The following is a 12,847-nucleotide window of genomic DNA, read 5'->3' as shown; positions in this document are numbered from 1 at the left end:
ACATTTGACCTACATTTCCACCCAAGCTTCTGATTTACATGTGAATGAACAGCACCGCGATTTGTTCCTGCGAGGATCCCGGAGGTTTACAGCCGCCGCTCGCGGAGGGACGTGGTGTGCCGAGCAGGCTGTTCCAGACAGAACGCCGCTTCCCTATTCGGTTTGCAATTTAGAGTCTGAAGGTAAAAAGTACACTAATTAAATCCATATTAGGCGGAGCAGCGGGGGCGGGACGAGGCGAGCGCGGGAGGCGGCCGCGGGGCTGCCTGTTGCCTAGCAACAACGCCAGCCGAAGCCGGCCCTCCGCAAAAAGCCAGGGGACAGCGCCGCAGGCGGCGGGGCTGGGGGCGGAACGAACGGGGGCGGGCGCTGGCGGCTTGAGGAGGTGGGGGCAGAAACCCCAACAGAGACCCTTGAAACCCTCTTTTCCACCCCGGGAAGGCTCTTTTTGATACCGATACTCGAGATCAACACCCCCGGCTTCCCTCCTGCCCACTTCTCATTGACCAACAACTTTCCAACCAAGGCCTGGTGACAAAGGAAAGCAAGCCAGCTTCCCCGTGGCTGGCTGGCCAGAATTTCTTACCAACAGAAGCAAAAAGGCTCAGATCCAGCCTTCAGGCTTAAAGAGCACTGCTCTGCGGAGAAGGCAAAGACCCGGTGCTTAGCCCAGAGGGCCTACTGCCGGGGGAGGAGGCTACAGTGAAGGGCAGGTAGCCTTCATCACAGGGCGAACAGTGCCCTCTGCTGGCAGCATCCTGGCGGGTGGAATTCACCGGGCTTCTGGCACCTGCCCACACACCACCACAAAAAGTCTTAGTCTGGGGGCGCCTGGGTGGCTCAGTGGGTTAAGGTCTGCCTTCGGCTCAGGTCATGATCTCAGGGTCCTGGAATCCAGCCTCTTGTGGGGCTCCCCGCTCAGGGGCGAGTCTGCTTCTCCCTCTCCTTCTGCCCCTCCCCGTGCTCTCTCTCAAATAAAGATCTTTAAAAAAAAAAAAAAAAGTCTGTGGTGCCAATACTAAACACCTATGGTGCTCATTCTTGCACTCTGACGGAATAACAGTGTGGAAGGGACATAAAATGGGTCAGGAAGAACACAGAGGCAAGATGAAAGATGGGTGAAGGAGGTGAGGCCCTACTCTCCCCATCTGGTAAGGACAAGCACAGGAGCCTCATGATTCCCCGTGGAAAAACCCAGGACAGAACCAAAGTGCATTTTAACGGGGCCATGGCAGACACTGCTCCTCAAGCCCTTCCGGGGCTGGAAGTGCTTTTTCTGAATACTACACAATTTCCATTGGCCTAACTGATGACTGTTAAGTGTTTTCTTAAGAATATCACATTGGGGGGTGCCTGGGTGGCTCAGTTGGTTAAGCGACTGCCTTCAGCTCAGGTCATGATCCTGGAGTCCCGGGATCGAGTCCCGCATCGGGCTCCCTGCTTGGCAAGGAGTCTGCTTCTCCCTCTGACCCTCCTCCCTCTCATGCTCTCTGTCTCTCATTCTCTCTCTCTCAAATAAATAAATAAAATCTTAAAAAAAAAAAAAAAGAATATCACATTGGGAGGATGCAGAGGGTGCTGTACAGGGCAAAAGGCAGAAATAAATTTATTCCATCCAGACTATCTCAAAGCGAGCTGCCTAGGCTGAGGACTTCGGAGCGGAGGCCCCACCCACAGCGTTCAAAGGAGAGAAGCAAAGCATAATGTTAGAACCCACAAGTGTTTCAGCAGGAGCCCCATATGTTTTTTTATAAAGAGGCACAATGTTAGCATTGTTCTGTGCTCAATAGTCCAACTGTTATAACTAATGCTTTTGGTATGAATACGACCATTTAAAATTCCCAACCAGTTGCACTTAGTGACAATACGCATCAGAAAACAAGCCCAGAAGCAGAGATTTCTCACTTTGGGGTCAGTTGGCTTTACATACACATACACATGCCTTTTAATGTGCCCAACTTCCAAAAATACACTCAACATTTGCATGAACAATGTTCTTGGCCCTGGCGTGTGCAGCTGCAAATACTAAAGCACATTTTCACATGTATATTTGAGAACTTAACATTGACTCTGTGCACACAGGGCAGATGCACAAACAGAGGGCAGTGTGTGTCCTCCGTTTCATTCCACACCAGCACCTAACTCCCCACTCCCAACCCCAGCTCACCTCCAGCTTAGCCTCTCTAGCACACAAGCAGAGCTGCCTCTCCAGGTCCTCAACCCCCCTATTCTCGGTCTCCAGGTCTCCCGTGCCTCACCTTCAGCTCCCATGCCCAACACCCTCCTCAAGCCTGGCGGATCCAGTGGGGCGTCCAAGGAGAGCTGGATAAACTCACTTTTGATAATATGGTTCTTTCTGAGTCTTGGAATAAATGTCCCTGAATTCATCAAGGTTTTTAGGCAGCAAAGCAACTGAACCTATTTTGTGTATGGGGAAATTCCTTATCCCTTGAGTCTTGAAGGGAAGCAGTTACCCCCACTTCCACTTTTGAGGTGGGAGGCTTGGGTAAAAACCAGCAAAGGAGACCTGGGGCCGGCCAGTCAGGCCTAGGCTTTTGTGGTGTTGATGGAGTCACCAGAACTGTAGGGATTACTGGGGCCAGTGGAGCTGGAAGGCCTGGCATTCCCTTGGTCCCTCCTGGCTTCAAGCCTGTATCCCAGTCTTCCTAGGGATTCCCAGAGTTGACCTGAGGTCCTCCAGCAAATCCCTCCTCTGCTCTAGTCAGGCAAGGCTGGTGTCCACTGTCTGTAAACAAAATTCGTCCCCCAAGCTAGGCTCCAGGTGACACACACACTCCTCACATCAATTATGATTAAAAAAGAAAAGAAAAAAAGACCATTTTGCATATTAAGTTGAAATGCTCCTCTGATTTGTCTCCTCTCCCTCCCACCAACCCAGACAGAGCCTCTCTCCTCACAAAAAGAGGGGAATACTGCAGTTTTTAAAATCCATAAATTAATTACCAAATAATCCACACGACTTGGGTAAGGCTACATGAAAACACTTAGAAGTATGCTCCCGGCCAGGGAAGAGCACCGAGTCAACCAGCGTCACCCCAGTGATGTGGGGGAGGGGCAGGGGCCGTGCTCCCCACCCCCACCGCCTGTAATTAGGGGGGGGGCGGAAGGAAGGGCGGTTTATCTGGAAGACGGGTCTCTGGGGGCCAGGCCAGCCTGGGGGGCAGGGGACGAGGGCCCAGGTCGCTCCTGACAGCGTCCAGCTGGTCCTGAAGGAGCCGGACCCGCTCGTCCAGGCTGCGCCGCTGGGCCAGGACGGCCGCCTTGCCGGCCAGCAGGGCGCGATAGGCGCTCAGCTGCTCGGTGGGCAGGGCCCGCAGCAGCACCTCGCGCAGGGCCCGCTCGCGCCGCGCCACGTGCTCCTTCAGCTCCTTGGCGTCCTCCTGCTGTCGCTGCAGGAGCCCGAGTCGCCGCAGCAGAGAGGCCTGCAGCGGCGGGGACAGCGCGCCGTGAGCAGGGCGAGGGGGCCGCCGATCCCGGGACCGTCCCAGCCCGAGCCCGCAGGCCCCTCGGCGCCCCCGCCCTCCCCAGCCCCGACCCCTGGTCACCTGCTCGTCCGGGTCGCTGTCTGCGCCCGCCCGGGCCAGGGCGCGCCGCACGCGGGCCAGGCGACTGCCCAGCAGCAGCAGCAGGCCAAGCACGCGCTCTAGATCGGCCATGAACCTGCTGAACCGCTCTCGGTCGCGGGGAGCACAGGCCTGGCCCACCGCGGCCTCCAGAGCGGCCCCGCGCCTGGCCCAAGCCTGGGCCGCCCGGTGCAGCTGCTCCTGCTCGGCCTGAAGGTTCCGCAGCATCTTTTGGAGGAGGTCGGCTAGCTCCATCTGCAGGGAAGGCGTGGGTATTTAAGGGTGAGGCCAGACCCCGACTCCTCGGCCCATACTCTGGGCTCTTGCCACACACCCCATCTCCACCAGCCCCTCCGCACTCACTTTCTTGGCTTGGATGCTGTTATTTGCATCAGGGAGACCCTGGCCACAGGCCTGGTCAGGCACAAGGTGGGTGGTATGGTTTCCAAACCTTGTCTCCTCCTGACAAGTTGGCAGGAACTGGCTGGAGCTAAATAGATAGAACCTGGGGACAAAGCCAGAGCTCCCTGGGTTGTCCTGCCCCAGACTGCAGGGACTTAGAATCCCCTGAGTCCCTGGTGCCCCTCACTCACCCTGGCTCAGGACTACCACCAGCCTCCTTTCCGGCCTCCTCACAGGCTGGCCTCATGGCAGCCCAGACCTCTGCTAAAGGAATCAGCCCATCAAGCAGGTCCAGAGGTGGCTCTGGGCTGGGACAGGAAGTGAGAGTGTCACTCATAGAGGGATCCAGTCTGGCCAGCTCCCGAACCAGCTCCTCAAGGCGAGGACTGGGCCATGTTGGCCTGGAAGCAGGCTGGCCAGTGCCCCAAGCCAGGGCGGTATGGCCAGGAGCACCTGGGGTATTGTTGCTTGGAGGTCTCAGGGCATCAGCTGGGAGAGGTTTGAGAGAGTCACTCTCTGCAGCTACAAGTGAGTCAATGGTCAGCCGTCCACTGGGGTCAAAGGTTGCGATGTCACCATTTGCAGTCCTGGGTGGGCTATAGTTTATGGTCTTAGAGACACCCATAGAACCATTTATCCTCTGCCAGCAGTCATCTGCCCCTGTAGTCTCTGGGTGCTCATGGAGGGGGTGCTCCAGGGAGACTGTAGCCTGGTCAGCCCTCTGGCCCGAGCCAGTTCCATACTGCTGGTCAGAGACATGGACACTGGAAGTGGGAGAGACACTGAATCAGAAAAAGCTCTGTCCAAAGACAAGCAGTGGCCTCCAAGGGCCACTTGTCCCCGTCCCCACCAGCCAGGCTCCCAGGCTCCAGCGGGCTCCCTGTCCCTCTAGCATTTTGTTGATATGTGTGGGAAAGGGATGTCTCACTCTGCTTGGAAGCAAGAGGCAACTCACCTGGGTGGGTTTCCTGGGGGGGCATGGGTGTCTGGAGGTGATCTCCTTCTGTCCAGGGGGACTTCTTCCAGGAAAACCTCATCATCTGGAAGGGATGGGAGCCCGGCAGACCCCATGCATGTCTCTGAGACCCTCTGTTCCCAGCCAGTGGGACTGCTCTGGGGATACTCTGCAGGACACACCACTGCGGCTTCCTTTTGAGTCAGGAACCTGGAGGAAGGCACCCCACGCTGACCACAGTGACCAGGAAGGAAGCTCTTGGTGCTGTACCAGAGACACAATGGGGTGGGGTGGGTGTGGGGGGGGGACCACAGGGAATGTAGTTTGCAAAAGACAGAATCAGAAAGCTCAAACTGAGGGGAGGGAAGGGGCCCTCTCTTTCTTGGGTAAGAGCTATGAAAACTGCTTTTCTCCAACTTGCAGTCCCCCAGTGGTCCATGCCTCTCACCTGGCAAGTTTGGTCTGAAACAATGGTCTGGGGGTTTCTGCTCCGTGAGGAACAGCCTGGAAAGGCAAACAGTTGCTTGAAAATGTAGCTCAAATTTGCAGTCTCCCAGATGTCCCCCACCCCAAGCCTGCAGCCCCTCTCTTCCACACCTGGACAAGGGGCATGACCCCTCCTGGACCTCCCCAGGGAGCCAAGACTTCCCCTGAAGCGCTCCGACTCCGACTAGAAGGTCTATAGGCGTCACCGAGCTTCAGGGACCGAGGTTCTGGGTCCTCTATGCCTCGGGGCTGGGTTTCAGGCGGCCATCTGTTCCGGTGACCTTCGAATTCTGCCAGCACCCTACGCTCCTGGGGCTCGGGCCTGGCAATGCCAGAACTGGAGCCGGCCTCACTCGAGCATTCCCCGGCGGATCCACCGGCCCGACCCACGCAGTCTAGCTTCCCCGGCTCCGAGAAGCACCACTTCCGCTGCTGGGTGGCTAGGCGCCCGCGGCCAGCGGTTCCCCTCGAGGGAGCCCCGGAGCGCGCCGGCTCCACTTCCCCGCCGCCGCCCGGGTGGCTGAGCGAGGCGGAGCGCGGGTGCGCCGCGGGGGGCCGCAGGCGGGCGGGCAGGCTCATGCGGAGCTCCTTGCGCTGAAAGGACGTCTCCCGCAGCACTCGCCGCTGGGCGCCCTGCAGCCGCTGGCGGTAGGCGGCCCGCGAGGCCGGCGGGCTGGGCGGCTCGACGGCCCGCGCCGCCGCCTCCGCCTCGGCCGCCAGCGCAAACAGCAGCGGGGTGGCCTGCCGGCTGAGCGGCCCCGGCGTCCCCCGGAGCTCCGGCGGCCGCGGCCCGCTGCGGGGCTGCGGGGACGTGCGAAGGCCGCTGGCGGGGGCCGGGCCGCCCCACACCACGCGCACGTAGTCCCAGTCCAGGTAAGGGAGGAGGTCGGTCCCAGGCGACGGCGTGGCCGGCTCGGGAGCGCCGGAGGCCGCGGAGAAAGAGCTGTAGGCCGAGTCGGCGCGCGCGGACAGCCGCCGCAGGTCCAGGCTGCGAGTGGACGAGGCTGGGGAGGCGCGGTCGCCCCCAGGCGCCGGGGCCTCCATGGCTGCGCAGTTGAGTGCTGAGGCCAGCTCCGCGGGGCCTGGAAGAGCACAGACGGCGGGGGGGGGGGGGAGCCGCGGGTCAGGCTGGCCCCTCCAACACGGACAGTCAGGGGCTGACACATCCCCTCCCTGGTCACACGATCATTAGCGCTGCCACCTCCCGGGTCGGGGATGACAGAGGTAGGGCCAGCCCCTGGGAGCAACTCTGGAGTTGGAGGGCGTCAGCTATTCCCCTTAGCTCAGGGGAAGGAGCTGGCGACTAGCCCACTCCCTCCTGAGGCTCTCCAGGCTGGCAGCCCCCCGCCTCTACCCTGGCATCTCCTGGAGCGCTGAGATTGTACCCATACTCCTTCCCTCCCCAACCCAGTCCCACCCTGGCGGCTTCCTGGCGGCTTTGTTAGCTTCTCCATGTGATCTTTCCCTAATAAACAATGGTCCAAAACGTTCTGAGATCACAGGGGAGCGGAGAAAGGAGGGGGCAAGACCCAGGTCAGGGGGCAGGGGCAGCCTCACAGCCTTAACCCCCCTTTCCCCTGTGTCAGTTAGGTTCCAGGTGCTTTATATAAATATTTATCTTGATCCTCACAACTGCTATCTGCATTTTACAGATGAGGACACTGGGGTTTTAAGGGGGAAATGATTCGCCCAGGGGCACACAGCTGGTAAGCAGCAGAACCCTGTCTGGAATCTGTGCCTGCCTCCAAGCTTACTGCAGGCAGAATCAATTTCCTAGAAGCAAACCCTGCTGACAACCAGTTTACCTCCATCACCCCCCCCCCCAAAACTGCCAGAAGTCTCCAGCAAAGCCTAAACTCCACTGTGGGAAAGTTACCCCCACCTGCTCTCAGAATACTAGCAGATACCGCAACAACATGGTCTCTACTTTGCAGGCTCACACCCCCACCTTTGTCCTGCTACTCTTGCTCCTCCTACTGGGCCCAGCTTAGAGGTCTCCTGACCTTTTGGAAACCCCTACAGTGTCCTGAGCTTCCCCAACAAACACAGTACTCAGTCACCCTGCAGTGTAATTGTTGGCTTGCCTGTGATTCCCTCTTCCCATTCCCACCCCGAACTTCCTGAGAACAGGCCCTGTACTTACTAATCTCTGTACCCTCAGTGCCTGGCACGTAGTCGATGTTAAAAAAATATTTGTGGAATGGCAAGGAAAGGAGCAAACTTGCAATGAGTGGATAGGGGGGTTGGCTTTGGTGGAGAAGAAAGAGGGCTCCTTTGCTTCTGCCCACTCTTCTCTCCCTTTTCGTCTTTTCTGGTGAAGGGGACAGAATGAAGGAGGCAGGTGACACGGTGGACACTGTCCAGGTTACTCATGCATTATTAGGAACCAAAAGAGCAGGCAAGCACAGGTGGAGCAGAACAGGCCAGAAATCAGTACCTCCCCAGAGCCAAGAGGGGAGCAAGGTGAGTGAGGGGAGGAACTGGGTGGGTATTCATGGGTCAAGGGCAAGAGCAGCTGTGAGTCTTAGGAAGCTGGGGCTCCTAACTGGCGATGGGGACTTTGGGGAGGTGGGAGGGCTTGCTTTCTCTGGGCTGGCATGGGGAGGGATGCAGAGGAGGGTGACCGGCAGCTGGGGTGGGAACTGAAAAGCAGGTTCATTTAAGCCTCCTAAATACTATTTGGAACTCAGAGTCACCCTCCACCCTCTTCCCCAAGGCTGCAGATGCTACAGATTGCAGGACAGGGGAGGGAGGGGCGGTTAGTGGTGTGAGGATATGGTGTTTCCTAAAAGGGAGAGGCAGTATCTGCAGTATTCTCAGGAGGGGCTCTCAGCTGATCTGGAACCAGAACATCTTGACAGTGCCTAGTGGAGCTATCTTTATGCCCACTAACACCAGCCCTGCACGTTGGTCCTCACACTCAGGTCTGAAGACCTCTTTCACCAAGTGTTTCTACTCTCTGGACTTGAAGACAACAAGAAGCAATTCTGAGTAGCAGCTCCTGGGAGGACAGTCACCTCCTCTAGGAAACCCGCCCTATGCACCCAGGCACTAACCCTCTCTCTTCCTAGTCTGAGCCCACCTTGGGAGCTTTGTTTTCCCTCATGCATGCCACCCATGCCTGCCCATTGTTGCCTTCCAGCATCTACAGATACCCGCGACTGTTCACATGCAAAGACGTTTCCTCGAAAATTTTATCTTGGGAGTTACTGTGTTCACAAAGGATTCTGATTCACCAAATAAAAACAGCTTAATGGATAATAAAGCTGTGTGTACATATGTTTGCTGTTTGCCCCTAACTTAAGGATACTTTTGCAGTGGGGGCTCAGTAGGCAGATAACCATGCAGATGCTCACATTGTGCCTTTTGCAGAACCTGCTACTCTAGGTGGGTGCAGCTCCTTTAGCGTGTGTTGGAGCCTCAACACAAAGAGCAAGGAGTTAGCGCACTTGTCTGGCTGCAGGGAGCCTCTTGCAGTCCGGCCAGCCATTGTGGCCGTGGGTGGTGACATCCCCGGAGCCCTGGCCTCAGCGTTGCTGTCAGCAGCGGGCTGGGCCGCAGAGCCAGTGCCTACATAGAACTGAGGTCCAGAGGCTAGAGCTTAAGGAGCTCTTCAGGCCTTTGGCCAAGCCTCACCAGAGCAGGGGGGGCAGCATGGAATCCCTGCCGGAAAACGGCCAGATTGGGGTTGGGCAGTAGGACAGGGGGGGCTCACGTATACTTGTCACCTGAATGAAAGAGCAAGAGAGGAAAAGGAGACAAAGATGACTGCAGTGTTCAGAGCTGGAGGCCTGGGAGGTGGAGGTGCCAGCCTCAGGAAGGAGGAAGCTGAGATGGGGACTGGCCCAGGGTCCAGTACTCATTCAGTCTGGGGCCTGTAGGCTTTGCAGGGTTTGTGGCAAGTCTGGGAAGCTGGGAAGTTGGGTTATGGGTCTAGACCTCAGCAGAGCAGTCCAGGCAAGCAGGCTGACTCAGGTTTTTAGTTAGAGGTTGTTGGGGAAATGGATGAAGACAGCTTCCGGCTGGTAAAACCACACCAAGACAGCAGGAGCAGATCCAGGTGAGGTGACCAGAAAGGCAGACAACCTCGAATGCTCAACAAAGATCAGGAGTGACAGCATACTCTCTCAAAGGCCACCTCACATCTGACCCCTCTGTGGAGAGGTTGTCCAGGCCGCCCCTCTCCGATGGTCTTCCCTCAGTAGCGTGCTCACTGTGGGGGCGCTGCCTGCACGGCAGTGTCCCCGCCACACGGAGCTTCGGGGTCCTGGGCCGCGTCTTCAGGGCCAGCACCCCAGACTAGTCCGGCCAGGCGGCCCTCCCAGTCCCCTGCGGGCCCTTTGTCCCGGTCAGTCCACACGGACGGTGCAGCCCCCGCAGCCTCCGCTCTGCGTCGCTCTAGCCCCGCTGTAGTCCCCAGAGACGGGAGCTCGGTGGCGCGCCGGGCGCGCAGAAAAGGCGGGGTGCTGCCTGCACCCGGGGACAGGAGGCCGCGGCCGTGGGCGGACCACATACCTGGGGCTTCAAGCTCTTGCAGGTCGAGGCAGGAGAGAGGCACTAGCCTGGCGACCGCAGGGGGCGGCAGAGTCACGCGGTGTGGCGCGACAGCGGGACTCCGGGGACGCCGGGGGAGCGGATGGCCGCTGGCCGGCGCATTTCGGGGCCTTTCCTGTTGGGTACACTGTCGGGGAAGGAGGACTCAGACGCGTGCGGGGACAGCGCGTTCGGGGCCCCGCGTTCTCCCGCGGCTCGGCGGGCGCGGGGCGGGAGCGGGGTGGGAGCGGGGTGTCGCGGAGAGAGACGCCACCGCGTGCGCTGGCCACACGGCGCGCTCCCCCGACAGCCCCCGCCGCTCGGCGAAGAGTTCCCGCACGCAAGGGCCCGACTCGACCCGCGCCCGCCAGACTAGGCGCGGGGCCCAACACCCGGAGGAACCACGCGCCGGCCGCTCCGCGGCGCCCCACCCCCCACCCCTACCCCTCCCGGCCGCCCTCCGGGAAGGGCGATCCCGCCACCAGCCCCGCCACCCGCGCCGCCGCCCGGCCCCGCAGCATACCTGAACTCCAGCCCGTGAGGCGCTTCTGGGCGCCGGCGGCCGCGCGGTCACATCAGCCCCGGGGCTCCGGCCCCCGACCCCACCCCCGGGCTCCGGCCGCCGCGGGGGAGGTGCCACGTCCGGCCACCGGGGGCGGGAGCGCGGAGTGGCGGCGCTGCCCCGGGGATCGCCCGCGCCTCGCCGCCCCCCCCCCCCACTCCGCCCCGTGGTGGCCGCTCTCCCGCCTTAGCCCCGGGCCCAGGAGGTGGACACTCGTTCTCCCGCCGGACGCGGGCCTTCCGCTCGGGGCGGGAGAGGAGGAGGAGGAAGGGCGACCACGGCGCTCGCTCGCCCGCCCGCCTCCAGCGCCGCCTGACCGGGCGTGTCTTCAGCTGCCGCGCTGCGCGAGCTCGGGGCCCCGGGGGTCCCGACAGCCCCCTCGGTGGGGAAGCCCTGGCCCGGCCCCAAGGGCTCCAGACGGCCACAATTCCTTTCAAGTGTGGCCGAGTAAACGGAGGCGCCTGGGGCTCGTGCCTGTTCCCGTCCCTCTGAGTACAGTTCAGATTAAGTCACTCCTTGACCAACTCTCTCTCCAGATCCTCCATTTCCAAAACTCTTCCAGCTCTTTAACTCCCACTGTGGGCTCTTATCTCCCATTTTTGCCCACCCCACCCTCCTTTTCTCCATTTCTCCCACTATCCCGCATCGTCCAGGCCCTTCTGGTCAGCCACCTGAACCACAGCGGGCGCATTGTGTATCCACTCCTGCTGCCTTCAGTGGGTCCGTTAGGTGCTGCACGTCTAGACGCACATCCCCTATGGCTTGGATAGGATTCACTCCAGCCTGGGAGTCTGGCTCTCAAGGTCTTTGCCTTCGGGGTTCTCCAGACTTCAGAGAGTGCTCTAAATTCATCTGCCACTGTGCTTTCCTCCCTGCCATGTCCTCAGCCTTCCCTGCCCCCACTTCCCAAACCTCTATCCTCTGAATACTGGCTCCACCAAGAAATGCTCCATCCCCAGAAGGGACTATGGGGCCCTCCGCAGAGCCCTTTCAGTTCTCCAGGTCCTCTGCTCCTGGTGTGGGCATAAAAAAAATTTTTTAAGAGAGAGAGAAGGGTGGCGGTGGAGGGGGAGGAGAGAAAGAATCTTAACCAGGCTCCACACCTAGAATGGAGCCCAACAGGGTGCTCGATCTCACAACCCTGAGATCAGGACCTGACCTAAAATCAAGAGTCTGACGCTTAACCCAGTGATACACCCCGGCACCCCTGCAACTTGATTTTTTATTTTGAAGTTATATTTTGGAGCTCTTTCACTATCTGTACATAGAGCTGTATCATTCTTTGCAATAGGTGCATAGTTATCCATTACATGGGCATAAATAAATTGGGTTTTTTTTTTTTAAAGATTTTATTTATTTATTTGACAGAGAGAGACACAGTGAGAGAGAGAACACCAGCAGGGGGAGAGGCAGAGGGAGAAGCAGGCCTCCCGCCGAGCAGGGAGCCCGATGCTGGGCTCAATCCCAGGAGCCTGGGATCATGACCCAAGCTGAAGGCAGACGCCCAACGACTGAGCCACCCAGGCGCCCCAATAAATTGGGTTTTGATGGACGTTTAGGTTAACCCTGTATTTTACTGTTAGTGATTTTGTAATGAATACCCCTGGACGTGTATCTTTGCTCACATATGTTTGTAGGTTAAATTCCTAAAAGATGAATTGGAAGTGGATCCTCCCAGCCACCCCAGCTGACCCCATATGGATCAGAGAGGAACTACCCAACCTAGCCTTTCCTCAATTTCTGACCCTAAAAATCACAAGCAAAATAATTATTAATGTAGTCATTCTGTTTTGGAGTAGTTTGTTACACAGTAATAGATAAATGTAACAAGCTATGTACGTTTTCAATTTTGGTTGATATTATTAAATTTCTTACAAAGAGGTTGTACCAATTTACATTTCTATCAATGTAGGAGAGTGACCATTTTCCTACATCCTCACTAATACAAAGTATTATCAAAAGTTGATGCCTGCAATCTGAAAGGCAAAAATAGTATCTCACTGCTTTAATTTACATTTTTTTTTTTTTTTTATTTGAGAGAGAGAATGAGAGACAGAGAGCACTAGAGGGAAGAGGGTCAGAGGGAGAAGCAGACGCCCCGCCGAGCAGGGAGCCCGATGCGGGACTCGATCCCGGGACTCCAGGATCACGACCTGAGCCGAAGGCAGTCGCTCAACCGACTGAGCCACCCAGGCGCCCCTAATTTACATTTTTAATAAATGAAATCGCACATTGTTTTGTCTATTTAAAAGCCATTTGTATTCACTTTGGCAATCTGTCGATTCCCTTTGCCCATTTTTCTATTTGATTACTGGTCTTTTCTTA

At 58.0% G+C, this 12,847-nt stretch overlaps 2 protein-coding genes across 3 annotated transcripts; one reads left to right on the top strand and one right to left on the bottom strand.

The window, feature by feature from the left end:
- Positions 1-1,897: 1,897 nt before the first annotated feature.
- Positions 1,898-10,077, bottom strand: SHROOM1 (shroom family member 1). Of its 2 annotated transcripts, none has more exons than XM_081827068.1 (8): positions 9,943-10,077; positions 5,539-6,509; positions 5,390-5,445; positions 4,942-5,205; positions 4,178-4,750; positions 3,948-4,089; positions 3,567-3,839; positions 1,898-3,443 (listed from the first exon to the last, which is right to left on the bottom strand). In XM_081827068.1, the coding sequence occupies exons 2-8, from the start codon at positions 6,469-6,471 to the stop codon at positions 3,111-3,113; spliced, it is 2,574 nt and encodes an 857-aa protein (XP_081683194.1). In that variant the 5' UTR covers positions 6,472-6,509; positions 9,943-10,077; the 3' UTR covers positions 1,898-3,110. The 2 variants fall into 2 exon arrangements, with proteins under 2 accessions (XP_081683194.1, XP_081683195.1); XM_081827069.1 differs by having other exon boundaries at positions 4,942-5,151.
- On the top strand, positions 9,429-11,292 carry LOC145722439 (uncharacterized). Its single transcript, XM_081825616.1, has 3 exons — positions 9,429-9,452; positions 9,841-10,108; positions 10,484-11,292. Exons 1-3 carry the CDS (start codon positions 9,429-9,431, stop codon positions 11,290-11,292), a joined length of 1,101 nt encoding a protein of 366 aa, XP_081681742.1.
- Positions 11,293-12,847: the final 1,555 nt, after the last annotated feature.

This window comes from Leptonychotes weddellii, chromosome 7 (genome assembly GCF_054177405.1).
Source record: "Leptonychotes weddellii isolate Sample4059 chromosome 7, ASM5417740v2, whole genome shotgun sequence".
In the NCBI taxonomy this organism is placed as follows: domain Eukaryota; kingdom Metazoa; phylum Chordata; class Mammalia; order Carnivora; family Phocidae; genus Leptonychotes; species Leptonychotes weddellii.
This window is presented reverse-complemented; position numbering and strand designations above follow the sequence as displayed.